General features: G+C 40.6%; 1 protein-coding gene across 1 annotated transcript in view; it reads right to left on the bottom strand.

The window, feature by feature from the left end:
- Positions 1-13,971, bottom strand: part of KCNH7 (potassium voltage-gated channel subfamily H member 7) — a 408,359-nt gene extending 394,388 nt beyond the window's left edge. The window contains exons 1-2 of the mRNA XM_058191645.1: positions 13,435-13,971; positions 10,231-10,461 (exon numbers count right to left, since the gene is read on the bottom strand). Coding sequence (XP_058047628.1) covers positions 10,231-10,461; positions 13,435-13,510 — 307 coding nt within the window. The 5' untranslated portion in view covers positions 13,511-13,971. The remainder of the gene's footprint in view (positions 1-10,230; positions 10,462-13,434) is intronic.
- Between the last annotated feature and the right edge of the window lie 2,227 nt (positions 13,972-16,198).

The raw sequence follows: 16,198 nt of genomic DNA, 5'->3' as shown, positions 1-16,198 counted from the left end.
AATCATTCTGCAGTTCAAATCCTTATGGCAGCCTTAGAAACAGATGCAACATATTCTGTTTCCAATTTCTTTCTTTATATATTACACATACAGTTTACGTGTTCTCAGTAAGAAAGCTGGTGGTGTCTTATCTGTGCAGTTTGTGATGCTATTAGTAATCGCTGTTGTAAAACAAAGCAGATTTATGAGGGCAGAAGGGTTCTACTTTGGTGATCTTTAAGATTTTTAGTGAACTGAGTAATAAACAGGGTGGGGGGGAGAGAAGAACTATTCTTGATATTAAAAATCAATATGTGAAAATTAAAGTGCTGGGTTCTATCAAATATTCTGTGATTGCAAGTTTCTTACAAGATGTAAGAAAAATAGCTAAGATGGCTATTTTTATCTTTGCCTAGAGTTTTGCTTCTCTGTTTTTATAATATTTACTGTTAATATGATTTTTACATTATATGTGTTTATATGTCGTCTTACCCATTTGCTTATGTCCAGGTACAATCGTATAACTATATTCAAATTGAAAACAGATTCACTGTTTGAAGGAACCAGAGTGGTTTTAACATTCCAAAGACCATCATACTGAAACCATGCAGTAGGGTAAGTGAGCTACCATCAAAAGGTGTGGTTAATGAGATAGTGTATGTGTGTGTCTATGTGTGGGTGTATTTCTACATACACACCAGGGGTGAAATCCAGCAGGTTCTGACAGGTTCTGGAGAACCGGTAGCAGAAATTTTGAGTAGTTCAAAGAACCGGCAAATGCCACCTCTGGCTGGCCCCAGAGTGGGGTGGGAATGGAGATTTTGCAGTATCCTTCCTCTGCCATGCCCACCAAGCCACACCCACCAAGCCACACCATGCCCACCAAGCCACGCCCACAGAACCAATAGTAAAAAAAATTGGATTTCACCACTGATACACTGATACTATATATATGTACTACATTGTGTGTGTGTGTGTGTGTGAGAGAGAGAGAGAGAGAGAGAGAGGGAGGGAGGGAGGGAGGGAGGGAGAGGGAATTTTAGTCTATTTTAGTACAAGGGCAGAAGGGATCTACTTAGTATTTTTGAATGAGATACTACAGCTGACAATAGCATTTGGTAACTTTTACTCCGATGACTCACACTTTGGTCAATACTTCAGTAGGTTTTTAGAATGAGATTTGCTACAGACTGTTAACTTGTGTAGAGAGCTTGACTGATGCACTTTGCACCAATTATTAAAACAAAATAAATATGACAGGCAGAAATGAAAATACTGTTCCACTTGTAGCCGGCTGAGGTTGCTCTATCACGAGAGAGGGATTCTTGTAATTATGATGGTTTAACAACACTTTGACGGCATTGTGAGGAATTCTGGTTCCCATTCCAGGAGACCTTATAAAATATCTTAGGAATGGGGCGAACAACCCTTTAGTAACGAAAACTACATTTGGGGGACTAAAAAACATGCAGTGTGTGATCCCACAGCCTTTGTAGTAGGGGAATGTTCTTTTATCATGAAGGGCCTATAATTTTCATGTGTTTCCCATTCCCAAATGGAAAAATATTACCATTTTCAGTAATTGCCAGAGAGCTTCCCAAAAAGGAACCCAGGAATCATATGCAGTCCAAAAGCATATGTCCTGAAGATCTGCTTTAGAACATTTGTGTCACCGTTTTATAAAAATGGTGGCACACATCTTTGCTTTTGCTTTTTCTCACCAATGACCATGTTACACTAGCTTAGGCTACTCCAGGGGTCTGCAAACTTGGCTCTTTTAAGACTTGTGGACTTCAACTCCCAAAGTTCCTCAGCCAGCAAAGCTTAAAAGAGCCAAGTTTGCAGACCCCTGGGCTAGTCGATTTCAACATTCCAGCAAAAAAACAACAACAAAGCAGAATCTAAAGTCTATGTCAGGAGAATGGGTAGTCCTACCAGGACTACAGGTAGTCCTTACAAACATTCATTTAGTGACCACTCAAAAGTTACAACGGCGCTGAAAAAAGTGACTTATGACCATTTTTCACACTTACAACCACTGCAGCATCCAGACGATCGTGGGATCAGAATTCAGATGCTTGTCAACTGACTTATATTTATGACAGTTGTGGTGTCCCGGGGGTCTTGTGATCCCCTTTTGTGACCTTTTGTGACCTTCTGACAAGCAAAGTCAATGGGGAAGCCTGTTTCTACAACCATGTTACTAACTTAACAGCTGCAGGAATTTACTCAACAACTGTGGCAAGAAAGGTCATAAATGGGGCAAAACTCACTTAACTAATGTCTCAATTAGCAGCATACATTTTGTGGTTGTAAGTTGAGGACTACCCGTACAAGAATAGTACAAGAAAAGAGAGCCAAATTTGTCCTTGGGACAAATCCATGTTCTCTGTAGGAATGCAAGTGTATGCAGTGCCAGCTATACTAACCGGTATATCATGAACCAACAGAAAATCGATGAACTTGTCACTCTCCATTTTAGATGAGAAATACTCAAATCACAGTCAGGCTATGCTCTATGGAAAATGCAGACTTCTGTCCTACTACATTGGTAATGATAGGGCTAGGCATCCAAACACTAGGGTTGTTGTTGTTTTTTCAACTTAATAACAGCAGATAATTTAATAACTTAAAAACCAACCACCAACTACCAGATCATTTTGTCTGCCCTGAAAGTATTGGCCTTTTTTATTGCAAACGGTCTTTAATTTAATTGACTTATTAAATTAAAAATTGTTTAAGAGCCTACGGTAGCTAGCAGTATACCAAATCTAGGAAAAGAAGCAAGTTAGCTTAACAGACTACAAGGCCCATGCTGCAAAAATCCAGATGACCACTAGAAGGCAGTAAAACATTTCGTTGCCATCCAGCGGCCATCCAGATTTTTTTTTTTTCAGCATTGATTTTGAAAGGCCATAGAGAAAAAAGTTGTTGGTTATTTAATCATTATAGTTGGAGAAAGGAAGAAAAATATCAGTTATGACTTTCTGCCTCAAATGCCAACATGACTTGGCCAGATTTACAAACACTTCACTTCCAGGACACTTTTCTGCTTCAGGCAACAGAATGCCTTGAACAACCCCTACTGAAATCCATCACATGGAGTCAAATGACACTGTAGAATAATATCCTATAGACAACTGCCTGTTTGTTTACCCAGCTTAGCATCGCTCAGTGCCACTTACTTTCCAAAGGTCAATTTCCTTGGAATCTTCAGATAGAGCTGGAGGAAACTTCTAAGCGAAACCCTGGACAGTTGGTTATAGCCAGAAGAGATAATATCAAGCAAGACAGACCAAAGGTTTGGGTCAGTAAGATTCATCAACTTCTTCAGTCTTTATTTACTCATAAAGTTGTCATGTCTAATATCCATTGAAAAAAATATATTAATAATTTACCTCATTGGGCGATAGAAAGGCTGTATCAGATGAACATTTCACTGAGGGTTAGGGAAAATACTAACAACAATATGTATTTTTAGCTGAGTGCGTACATTAAGTTATCCACCTTTAAAACTATGGGTTGGGAAATCTATTGATTGATCAGTTCAACACTAGTTCATCAGTTCGACACCAATGTTCACCAATCAGTCAGAAGTAATGCTATTGCTCTCTGGAATAACAAAATGAATTCTTTGGAGTCAGGATTTCCAGTTCTCATTTTAACAGTGTCCATCTCCTGCCCTTGCACTTCTCCAACATTTCTCCACCAACATGGTAGCAGGACACAAGTTCACCCTCCTGTCAATAATCTGTCTTCACAGGACCTACTTGTTCTTAGATGTTTCCTAGTTTGAGAGCCTTGTTGTATACCTATTACACAAAAAGGATCAACAGACTACAATATCCCTCAATTGAATATGCCATCCCATCCTCAATCCTTCTACAATTATAGCTTTTATGTCAAAGCTTTATAGCTTTATCACCTCAAGCAATATTTTACAGCTGTCAAGAGTGATTTATGCAATAACGACTTCAATGGCAAAATGAAGTCCTCAAAGGAAGGGCTGTCACATATTTCCATGGCAAATAACTTTATTAAAACAAAAATATTGATATGCTATGTAAATACTATTTTACCTCCAAAGATACCTAATCAAATCAGTCCTTTAAAAAAAGGTTGTATACTATAACGGATGTTATGAAGTTTATGTGAAAAAAATCCACGAAGAGTACCAGTTGTTATTCAGAATTAAAACTTCCTGGTTTAGCAATTTTGGAGACCATTTTATTTTGATGCAATTGGACATAAGATTCACATATATTTCTATACTTTAACCTTTCCTCTACTATGAATAGGATAGTCTCAGAATCAAAAAGAATGTAGACTCTGCTTTTAGTCCAGATTAATCCCACTGCAATGTATCTCCAATAATTTTTTTGTTTCTGTCTGACTATTTTATAATATCGGTAAGCCATTGAGTAATAGCTTGTATGTGGCATAAGATTCAAAATCTTAGCCAAATGACTCTATTAGATAAACAGAACTAGGAAAGGAATGCAACTTAAGGACAATGCTATAAGGGAAGTAGCGCAGTGGTGGGATTCAGCCAGTTCGCACCACTTCGGTAGAACCGGTTGTTAATTTTGTGAGCAGTTTGGCAAACTGGTTGTTGGAAGAAATCATTAGGGCAGAGAACCAGTTGTTAAAGGACTTGAATCCCACCACTGAAGTAGCGGTAACAATGACATGCATAATTCCATACAATAATTTTTTAAAGATCACGAAGGTAATGAATCCAGGAACATTTCAAGGTTGCTATCCTAGAAAACCATGATTAATTGCTCTGACAATGTTTTTTTAACCTCCAATTGTATCTCTCAGTGCTGAGCAACAGATACATCTCCAGATATTGTGAAACTCCCAACTTCCAACTAACCAATATGGCCAATAAAAAGGGGACTGAGGACATTATGGTACTCTATTTCTGCTACACCTGCTCTATTTAGTGCAAAGGAACTTCTTCTCACTGTGTATAAGCAGATATGCTTATTGTTGTTATGACTCAGTCACTATCCTAAGAACAGAGAAATTAGGTAATATCTCATTTTCAGGGACAAATACACTGAAACGCGTTTGCTTTAATCCAATGAATTCATAATCAACTGCAAGGGATGGTATGGGCAAGTACATATGTAATCACAAAGGTGTGATAACAACCTTTGAAGGTTCTGCACACAACTTCTAATACATTTTAAAGGTTAATGAGCAGTTCCTGCAAAGCTCAAGCCTTCCCTTTTAATTTTCACATCAGTATTTCTTTTAACTACTTGCATTCCAAATGCTCATAGTTAATCTGAGTTCCTCCTACCTTTATCCCCTATATGCAGTTCGTATCTGAAGAATAGAACTTCCTTATCCAGCATATCCACTCAATTCACTATTAATGCAACAAGTTTCCCACTATCCGTTTTTTTACAACTGGAAAGCTGTCTGTTTTGTCATTTCCGTGGTTAGTGGCTGAAGTTAAACAACAGACTGGTATTCATACAACACATGGGCCCACAAAAGTCTACAGTAGTGGCCAAAATTGTGGAAACCTTTTGGGAAAAGTGTATTTTTGAGGTTTAATGGCAAATAACACCACTTTTTTTTTTTTAGTTTCAAGATAATCATATTCCACTGCTGGAATGGCCTGGGAATAGCCCAGACCTTAACCCAATTGAAAATCTATGGCGCTGACTAAATAAACTTGTTAGTCAGAAGCGACCCAGCAATAAAACCCAGTTAATAGAAGCAATCATTCAATCTTGGTTTCACATTATAACAGCTGCAGAACTAAAAGACTTGGTTCACTCCATGGGAAGATGTTGTAAGGCCGTAATTCATGCTAAAAGTTACCCAACTAAGCATTAACTGACATGATATTTTTTGTATATCTCATTTTTTCTATGGTGATAATTTTTGTGTATCTCACTTTTTCTACATATTTCACTTTTCTTCTTTATACTGTAACTGCTATTCTAATAACAAATCCTTCATAAAAGTTATTGCATTACATTCTTGATTAAATTATCTTTCTATTGATATATAATTTTATGGTACTACTCCCCCCAAAAAGTGGTGTTCTTAGCTAGTTTTAGAAAATACACTTTTCCCAAAAGGTTTCCACAATTTTGGCCACTACTGTAATTTAGACTGAAGCTATCTAAGTTTTGTATTCCATTTAGATGTAGAAAGACTGATAGGTAGTCCTCCACTTATGACCATAATTGAGCTTGAATTAAAGTTGTAAGTTATGATGGTCATTAAACAGGTCATTACATATTTGCATTCAATTTTACAGTCTTTTCCATGGCACTCATGAAATGAATCACCATGGTCATTAAGCCAACGCCAAGTGCTAAGTGAATCAGTGAGTAAGTACTGATACAGTACTTACAGTAAGAATGAATAAGTCACTCATTGCTAAGTGAATACCAGAGTCATTAAGTGAATTCATTGTCTGCAATGAATATTTTTTGCCAGAAACCAGAAGCAAACATTGGTTTCTGATTTAAAAACAAACAAACACCACCCATTGTAAATTGTGGTCACATCACCACAGGCTGCTTCAAATAGCTTTAAATGCAGGCCAGAGTATCTAATAGCAATAGCACTTAGACTTATATGCTGCTTCGCAGAGCTTTACAGCCCTCTCTAAATGACTGAAAGAGTCAGCATATTGCCCCCAAGAATATGGGTCCTCATTTTATCCACCTCAGAAGGATAGAAGGTTGAGTCAACCTTGATCCAGTCAGGATCAAACTGCTGGCAATCGGCAGAATTAGCCTGCAGTAATGCCTTCTAACCACTACACCACCATGGCTACAATCATGTGACTGGGGAGGCATCAAAAATTTAAATTAAGATCGTAAATAGCCATGGGGAGCTCTGTCATAACTTCATCATAAATTGAGGACTACCTGATGTGATGGAATATAATGCAGTGTCACAGGAGGGAGGGGCTCTTTTCCAGAGAGTAAAGAGACAACATAGCTTGGAATCCTTTATGCAGGACAAAGACAAAGGCAGACATCTCTTCCCAGCAATCCAATATGCATCTCTAATAATTATGCAGATACATCTGCCAAGATTTCTGTCTACGGCTGAACAATAATACAACCACTCTGAAGTCACCCCTCATGTCCGCCTCTGTTCCTTGGGCCTGGCACTGTATACAAAAAGCTAGAATTCTTTAGAAGCATTACAATGACAAATACTTCATGGTGCACAATAAGAAGAGTCAAGAATTCACTGGTGTGCCTTCCCTATTCGGTCACGAAGCTTTCTAAATAATCTTGTGCCAATCATAAAAGTAGTATTTGTGCTACCTACCTATTTGGTTTTACCAGAGTTACTAGGCTGTAAAAAGCCAGACGGTCGCTAGAAGGCAGCAAAATGTTACCGTTTTCTGCATCTCTTCACCATAAGCTAGTGGCTGCCAAGACTTTCGTGTATGTTTAAAAGCCAGCGTTTCTTCAGGAGATCCTGAGAACTGCAATACGGTAACAGTGCTAGCAATCTCTGTGAGACCTACATTGTCTGTTACCGAAACAACTAATAATATACTAATCTGAAGCTGAAGTTCTGAACAGATGACCTATTTCTGGATACAATGGAAGAGATAAAATTGTGGTGATTCTCTGTTGCTTAGACAAGGCCAACATCTTAATCTTTGTTCTATCAAATCCAGCAAGATTGGTAGTTGCAGCTTCTTGATCCTAGGCCAACTCTTTTGTGTATATATGTGAGACTGATGTACGTACCGGTACAAAGAAAGAGGGGCTTGCATTATGATGATGCTTCCTCTCTCTAGTTCCCTTTGATCTCTCTCATCTGTGAAAGCTGCAGTAGGAGAGTAACTGAGAAAATGATCTAGGGTCCTAAAAGAAGGACACCACAGAAGTTTGACAAAATAAACAAAGACCACAAATAATATTCAATAACCACATTTGCAAGACTAGACATGACTGGTGCGTTGGCCTAGAAGTGGAGCTCTCGCCTCACAATCAGGAAGCTGTGAGTTTGATCCTAGATAGAGGCAAATGTTTCTCTCTCTGGGCACGTTGAGAATATATCTGCTGAAACAAACTTCACATTGGCGACAGGAAGGGCATCCAGCCAGTAAATACTCAGCTCCATTCAGTTCCCCAGACTCCACCCCACAAGGGATTATGGGGTTGGTAAAACAGGATGATTTGTGAGAATAGACATACTTTTTCCTTGACCTGGAGACATTGTTTTAAGGAAATGTGCGTATTCGAGCTTTTAAAAAAATTGTGCTTGTTTTGTTTCCATTCATTTATCAGTGAATGGAATCCATCAGCAACACCAGTCCACCAATGTCATCATTGAAGAGATACAAGAGTCACAGCTTCTTTAAAGTTCAATTGTCACTTTATGATCCTTTTCACAATTTTCAAATGAATGTAAACAGCACCCAGGTGGGTCTCCGAAGCTTAATTAAAGCTCACAATTTGAATATATTACAAATTTGCATTTGTCCTTCAAACAGATATACAGTGCAAGCAGCAATAGAAGAGCAACAACATGGTTATGTAACTGAATAATCAGAAACTAAAATAAATGAAGTCCTGAGAAATAATTAGTATTGTTACTCCCCTTACCTGGATACATTTTGACAAATAAATGTCCATTCTAAATTCATAAGCAAATATATATTATATGTATACTACTGAAAGTAATGATTCATTGTGCAAATCTAAATCAGTTAAAAATTCTGCTGGCAATAAAGTTATTTCAATTTGAAATCAGTTAAACCTTTAAAAATATGTGATTTGGCCTCTTTGAAACAGGTTAATTTTAAAAAAAATTCCCCAAAGTTATTGCTCCGTATTTGAAACAATAGATGAACATTTAAACGTAAGTATACTATATAGCAGCAAGCATCTTAGTCTATCAAATCAAATTCACCATTTATTTTAAATATTTTGCCACATAGGGTTTTTTATTCCACAATGTGAAACAGCAATTACTGCAATATAGATCAACACAGTCCACATGGAAAATGCTTATTAGTCCTTAATTTGTTTGAGGTTTACATATGTATGCAAGAGATAAAAGTTGCCTTTAGAATGACAGTCACATTTTGTACATAATGTGATTGGATTTTTTAATAACAATCCAGTATTTAAAATCTGATTCAACAATTGGGAACATTCTTCACTGTTCTCAGATTGCCAATTGCCCTATGCAATGCTTTGGATTTAATTCCCAAAAAAAGATGCTTTGGATCATACAGGGGCATGAACATAGCACCTATCTCAAATTCTTTTTCTGGGAACAGTACTAGAACACATTGTTGGAATAAAATCCAGTACACTAAACAGCCCAAATTTTGAAGAACATTCACCATTAAATCTATAATGAGGAAATGTGGAGAAAACTATCCCTTACACCTTATACAATTACACATGCATATATCCAAAACCATATTATTTTGAAATACATATAATGCTGTATTTCGACACTGCTTTGGAACAATTCATTCACAATCTTAACTGTGACAGAGAATGAGAAAATAGAGAGAATACTGACAAATTCTATGAATGAACTCAGTGAAAAGTAATAAATATATAAGGAAGGAAGAGATATGAACCATCATTCTCTGGAAATAGTAAAATATTCAGCATGCATTCTTGCATATAGAAGTTGAGTTTTAAAGCTGAAAACAATCACAATCACAGACATACAATTTGCCCAGAAATAGAATCCTTTCCTCCTTCCTTCCTGTTGTATACTAAATTGAAAACTTAAGCCATAAACAAGATCTCTTTGGAAATCCCCACATGTAGAGAACCATTCACATCATTTCAGCCATTCGGTAATTTAGCCATATGAAAAACACACCAATCCAGAGCTGTGTTTAAATGAAAGTAAAGTGGATTGTTGTGTGCAAGAGGCTATTCTTTTAATGAAGTGTTTCTCAACCTTGACAACTTGAAGATGCGTCATCTTTCATTCCAGGAACACCACAACCAGCATGTATCTTGAAGTTGCGAAGGTTGAGAAACACTGTTCTAATCTGTAGCTCAGGATCACAGTCCCTTGTATCCTATCTTAATTTCCTAGAATGGGTGGACTGGCATTCTTTTGATACATCAATAAAAGACGTTCAAGATGTCCAGGGGAAAAAAGCACCACACATTTCATAAGCATTCACAAGAGCCAATGAGTATCTCAACCATCGTGGGAAGCTGGCTTTCCAAACTCCTTTGGAAAGAAACGCAAAAAAGGAAACTACTTTACCATCTTTATGATAATAGGTAACGTCCACTTTTCTCTCCTCCGATCCAAGCAGCGCCTGGGCAATCTGGGCAATCTGGTGCCTTTTGGTTTCTGGTCCATGAAGAAAGTCACAGGTGCAGGGTTTTTGCATGACATCTGGCCGGGAGAACCCCGTCATCTCGCAGAAGCCATCATTGCAGTAGATGATCGCACAATTCTGCACTCTGGCATTAGCAATGATGAATTTTTTATCTGCAATAAAACAACAAGACATTTTTTCAAGACTCTTACGATGTCTCAAAAGCCTCAGGTGTCCGTCTAGAGAAGGGCTGTCCCTGCATCAAATTTCTACATACGTTGTTGCGTTTTGGTAGAGGCCTAATACCACTTTGGTGTACCAAAGCTCTTTAAAAATGACACAGTGGAATACAGAAGAATTAAAACTCAAAATCAGCTGACTTCGTGGGAGAGGGAAATCCACTCTAGGCAATCACTTGCAAAACTTAAGTCTGGGCAAAAAGTTTAATAGTGGCTTACTGTTCTATTGAAAAAAGCTTTTTTCTTTGTGCCGAGAACTGCTTGGCTAAGCTACTGAAAGAGGCTTCATTTCTTGGGGCCTGAACTCTAATGAAAGCTTTGTAATAGGCTTTTGGACTGGTTGGGGGAAAAACCAGAGGAAAGTTAAGATAATATCACTGGCTTGCAAACAATTCTACAAATGTATTTAATAGATTAGTAAAACTAGCTTTCCCAACACCACAGTAGATGTTAGTTTTGCTAAATATTTGAAGAGCCCTACTTGAATGGAAAAGGCTAGCACGTATCCTGCTTATTAAAAGGTTCTCCCAAACAGGAATCTACTCATCAAAAGATGACTTATATTTGTAGGACTGTTGGCCATCTAGCCCCGGATCTCTCCAGGGCGTACATATGACTTGAGCCTGTCAGAAGGACACTGCAGCATTATAGTCCTTAATGTAGCAGAAGGGGGGAATGATGAGATTGTACAGCAAAACCAAGCTGCCTTTATTAGACTGTGGTGAAATGAAATGAAGATGCAGTGTTGTCCTCTGCGCCCCCTTGTTTCTTTTTTTGTACTCCTACCTAATTTGGGAAATCCAGCTCCCGGCACCTTTCTAGCCCTTGTCTAAATATGTAGCCCATCTATTTTCTAAGGTCTTTAACATGGCTATTTCCTATCCATTCATTACTTGGTCATTTTTAACAGGAGATGCCATAGATAGAGAACCTTTGCATGCAACCTAGGTGTTCTGAATATGAAACTTATTTGGCACAGGAACGCCTTTTTGTATTTGCCCTACCTGAGGTGCTAAACAGACAGAAACTTGACAGCGGAAGTTAATCTAGGGCACTGTACGATGAGAAGGAAAACAATTTGGGGGGAAGAGGGCTACCTAGAGGCACTCCAGCACTCTTTTGCAAGAGCAGGTTGATTGGAACGCTCTCGACCGCCCTGTAAAATGATCCTCTAAACATGACTGTGGGATTCTTGTTTTCACAAAATCCAAGTGAAAGAATTTAATTATACAACACATCTAATCCTGACTGTATAAAGCAAGATACTGGGCCGATTTTCATTCTCATATGCAGAAGTAATCCAACAGAATTGCAGAAACATATGGTTTTAGGTGATTATAAGAGAGTAGGAGGGAGTAATTTATAGCCTCAATTATTAATTTACAGCTTAAAGATATTAATGTACTCTAGCAGAGCATTTTACTTGAAATTTTACTCACCCCTGTATTCTCTCTCTACAGAATCTGCACTGCCCGCTCAGTTTTGCTGAGCCTGTCGTTTTCAATGACAGGCACAACCTTGAAGCCACATCTGTCACAACATTAAGGATCAAGGCACAAGATATTTGCCTCACTTCTTTTCCAAGCTTCATCAGAGCTATTCTATGGCAGAAGCGCACATGAGCTATCCAAAGGCTAAACATATTTACACTTGAAGACACAGCGAGAAGTCTGCAAGGCAGTGCACATCTGTTTTGATTTCTCTCAACCTCATTCACATATTTTGTGAAATATTACTCATCATGTCATCTTCCAAAGAAAAGTCCCTGATTACTGACAAGTTCTCTTTGCAGCAGCCGTAATGTATGTCGCTCAATGGCCTCGTTGATGTATTTCCTTACGGAGAGATAAGTCCACTAACTTTAGTAGCTTCCTTCCATCTAGAAAACTTGCACTATCTGACATTTACAGGGTAGGAATCTGTTAGCCTGATATCCATAGCATCATTATAGAATTGTTAGCAATCTACTTATATTCTTCCTAGAATTTATTATCTTGTTGCATTCCAATGAGATACTTTTCCATTTTCCTGTTTTCAGGGAATTGAGAAAGACTAGGTGACCACATAATTGAAAGATTGAATTTGTAATCCTATACACACTTATCTAAAAGTAAATCCTTATGATTACAGAAACACTTACAGCATTGCATTTTGCAGCTCTAACCCTATTTTCAGAACAAACGTTCTTGAAATGCTTAAAACGAAAGCTCATGCAAGCCACCATACTTCATACTCAAGTTGTTAGACAACTTTCCAAAGGAACTCATCATTTATTGCAGTTTTACAATCATTTTAATGTTTCAATATGACAACTCACAAAAGGTTACACTGTTATGAGTCTTTATGATCCCTCAGGGGCTTTTGATGCCTTAAGACTTTAACCATCAGATCTTGTCAGACTAGAGGATCTTACAGCCCTCCCCCCCCCCCGAAAAATCCTAATTCATCCTACTCAGCAGCCCAGTTTAGAAAGGGCCTGCAAGAAACTTTTTCACAAAGTCAAGTCAAACAAAATATCTTTCGGGCAACCAAGGGTCAAGGTTTCAACTTCCAGGCAGAAAAGGACACACAACTTTCTGGCTGCCCTTCCAGGACTTTAGGCCATCCAAAGCCGCCGCCCCACCAAAAAGATGGGGGGGGAACATGCATAAACAGACATTTGCCTTTCGTCTTGGCCCCTTTGTGCCAAGGAAGGAAACAGATTAATTTGCCAACCCAGTTGCCAAAGCGAAGACGGGAAGAAAAGCTACCCCGATCGCCGTCTCGGATAGGACTCAGCCACCCAGGGATGCCAGGAAGAGCCCTTGCCAAGCCCGATCGCTTTGAGTTTAAACTTGTCTCGGTTCCCTTCCTTCCCCGGCGCCCACCAGCTCCTTCCTCCCCAACACTCCCGGGGCGCCAACTTACTTTGCCCTTCGAATTTCCGGATGATGGTCCCCAAAAAGGTGTTTTGTGGCGCCACGTGACCTCTGCGAACTGGCATGTTGCACGATCTCCACCTTCCCCCCCCGGGGCGCGACGCCTCCTCCTCGAAGCTTTGCCGGCTCCGGCTCTTCGGTCGCTTTTGCTGGCTCTCGATCTCCCTCCGGCTACCCTTTGCGAGATTTCATCTCATCGGGGGGGAGGGGGGTGAGAGGGGGGAGGGCGCCGGGCAAGGCTCGCTTCCGATCCTAGTAGCAGCGCCGCCGAACATAGGCAGCCTCCCGCCCTCCTCCCGGTGCCTGCTCCATGCTCAGGTTCTGCATCGGGGCCAACCTGACCCGCTCGTTTTCACCTTCCCCCCCCTCCCACCCACCCCCGAGAGAGAGAAGAGACGGGAGGAGGGAACAAGAAAAAAAAACCCGGTAGCCTGAGGCGGCGGCGGCGTGGAGGGGGGGAGGACGGAAACGTGGCTGAGGAATCCGCCCGAGGTGAGGGGTTTGCCGCGCCTCCGCTTCTCCTCCCGCGGAAGGCAAGACCTCGCCCAGTTCCTCCCCCCTTCCCTCCCCCCCCTCCGCCACTCCCGGCGCGAGCGATGGCCGGGCGCTGAGGCGGGAAGGCAGAGGCGCTACCGGGCTGCTCCGCTAGCCAGAGGGAGTGACGTCCCTCCCGCGCGGTTACGGCAGCTCGGGTTACTCAAGCGTGGCTCGCCGGCAAGTCAGCCCGCCCGCTCGCCCGTAAATCTTCCCCTCCTCCTCCTCCTTTCACCACCACCACCACCCTCCCGGAGCCGGCGACGGAGCAGCTCCGGCGGCGGCAGCGAGGAGCTACGATCCTGCCGCGCGCGGCCGCATCCCGAGGACGCCGTCGTCGCCGCTGCTGCGACGAGGCGAAAGCCGAGCGAGGAGGGGAGGAGCAAAAAGTGCCAAAGTAACACAGGTCGCTTCGTCGGGGGAGCCACGCGGTCAAAGGCCGGGGTGGCGGCTGCGGGCGTCGGCAAAGGCTCTTTGCGCCTTTTTTAATGATGATGATGATGATGATTTTGTTATTTCCCAGCGCTGAGAAGATGAGCCCAGGAAAAAAAAAACACAAGGAAGCCGCTCAGCCTTGGCAAAACGGGCGTGCCGCCGGTGAAGTGAATTAAGAAAAGGCCGTCGAGAATATATAACTAAGCCTCAGGATAAAACTCCAGATGAGAGGGAGGGAGGGAGAGAGGGAAAGAGAGGGAGGGAGGGAGGAAGAAAGAGAGAGAGAGAGAGAGAGAGAGAGAGAGAGAGATACACAGATCATTTGTCCCGCTTTGTTTTTGCGATATTCATAAAGCTCTCTCACTCTCTCCATCCCTCCCTCCCACCTCCCTCTCATCTGGAGTTTTATCCTGAGGCTTAGTTAGCCTCAACCTTCAGAGAGGAAGCCAACAAGCACCAGTTCGGTTTAGAGTCAATTCTGTTCAATGATTTTTTCCAATGCAGAAGAAGCACAGCTCTTCTCCAGAAAGGAGAATGAGGGAACCCTTGGCTTGCTGAGCCTGGGGGTGGGGGGGGGGAAAGCAGTCATTGGGGGGAGGGAGGGAAGTGAAATAATGATGGAGAATAAAAGCTTGATTTTGCCTGCCCAACAGGGCAGAAGGCTTGACCAAGAAGTTTGAAGTTGGGCCTCTTGTGTTCTGATCTCTCCCCACTAAGGCAGCACTTAGTGAATATATCTAGAAGTGTAGAACAGCGGTCCCCAACCTTTTGGGTACCCAGGACTGGTTCTGTGGAAGACAATTTTTCAATGCACCAGGATTAAATGGTTGGGGAGGATGGTTTCACACCCTACCTAAATCCCACATACGCGCAGATGAAGCTTTTTCTCACTTGCACAACTGGTTCTTAACAGGCCATGGACCTGGGGTTGGGGCCCACCTGGTGTAGAAGACACATGGATGCCACTACTATGTCGCTACTGTACTGAAGGATATTGGGAGCTGTAGTTCCGTAATTTCAGACTCAAGTTACCTCAAGTGGAATTGAAATGAATGCTGTAATGTTATTGTTAAACAGAAGAAAAACAGAAAATGAAATGTATTCCTCATGTTCCTTCATATTTTTTATAGTTGCCCATCTCATAGAACATGATTCTGTGAGAATGTTAAAAAAAACCCAAAAGGCTGCAGTATAATTATATAATTATATAATTAGAGAAATCTTGAAATATTGGTTGTAATTTACTTATGGAGTAGTGGCTTGGCAAGATGCAAATTATGTGAATATTTCATGTGTAGTTGATGATTGGATGTAGTCCTTTATTGTTTCGATACAGAAAGACAAACATAGCAGCAATGATTGCAAAAACTATACAGGGGTTAATATAAGCATGGGAAGTTGTTTGACCAAGTTCAGATTGGAAGGGTACAAGAGATGACAATGAAAATTTTTTTAGCAAGTGCAGTGTGCTTTTATAGGCAGATGTTGATTTAATTTAATTTAATTTTTCCCCACCTTTATTTTTATAAATAACTCAAGGTGAGGAACTTACCTTGAGTTATTTATACTAATATTTCTTCCTCCTCCTATTTTCCCCACAACAACAACCCTGTGAGGTGAGTTGGACTAAAAGAATATGACTAACCCAAGGTTATCCAGGTGACTTTCATGCCTAAGTGCAGGCCAAATTGTTATTCTTCAGTAGCTCATAGATTAAGGAAGCCTATAAGCCTAAGCATTCAATACACTGAGAAATGTAAGTATGTTAAAAAGTTTATTGTATT

The sequence above is a fragment of the Ahaetulla prasina genome, chromosome 1, assembly GCF_028640845.1.
Source record: "Ahaetulla prasina isolate Xishuangbanna chromosome 1, ASM2864084v1, whole genome shotgun sequence".
NCBI lineage: Eukaryota > Metazoa > Chordata > Lepidosauria > Squamata > Colubridae > Ahaetulla > Ahaetulla prasina.
Note: the sequence above shows the minus strand (reverse complement) of the source record. Positions and strands in the feature narration are given on the sequence as shown.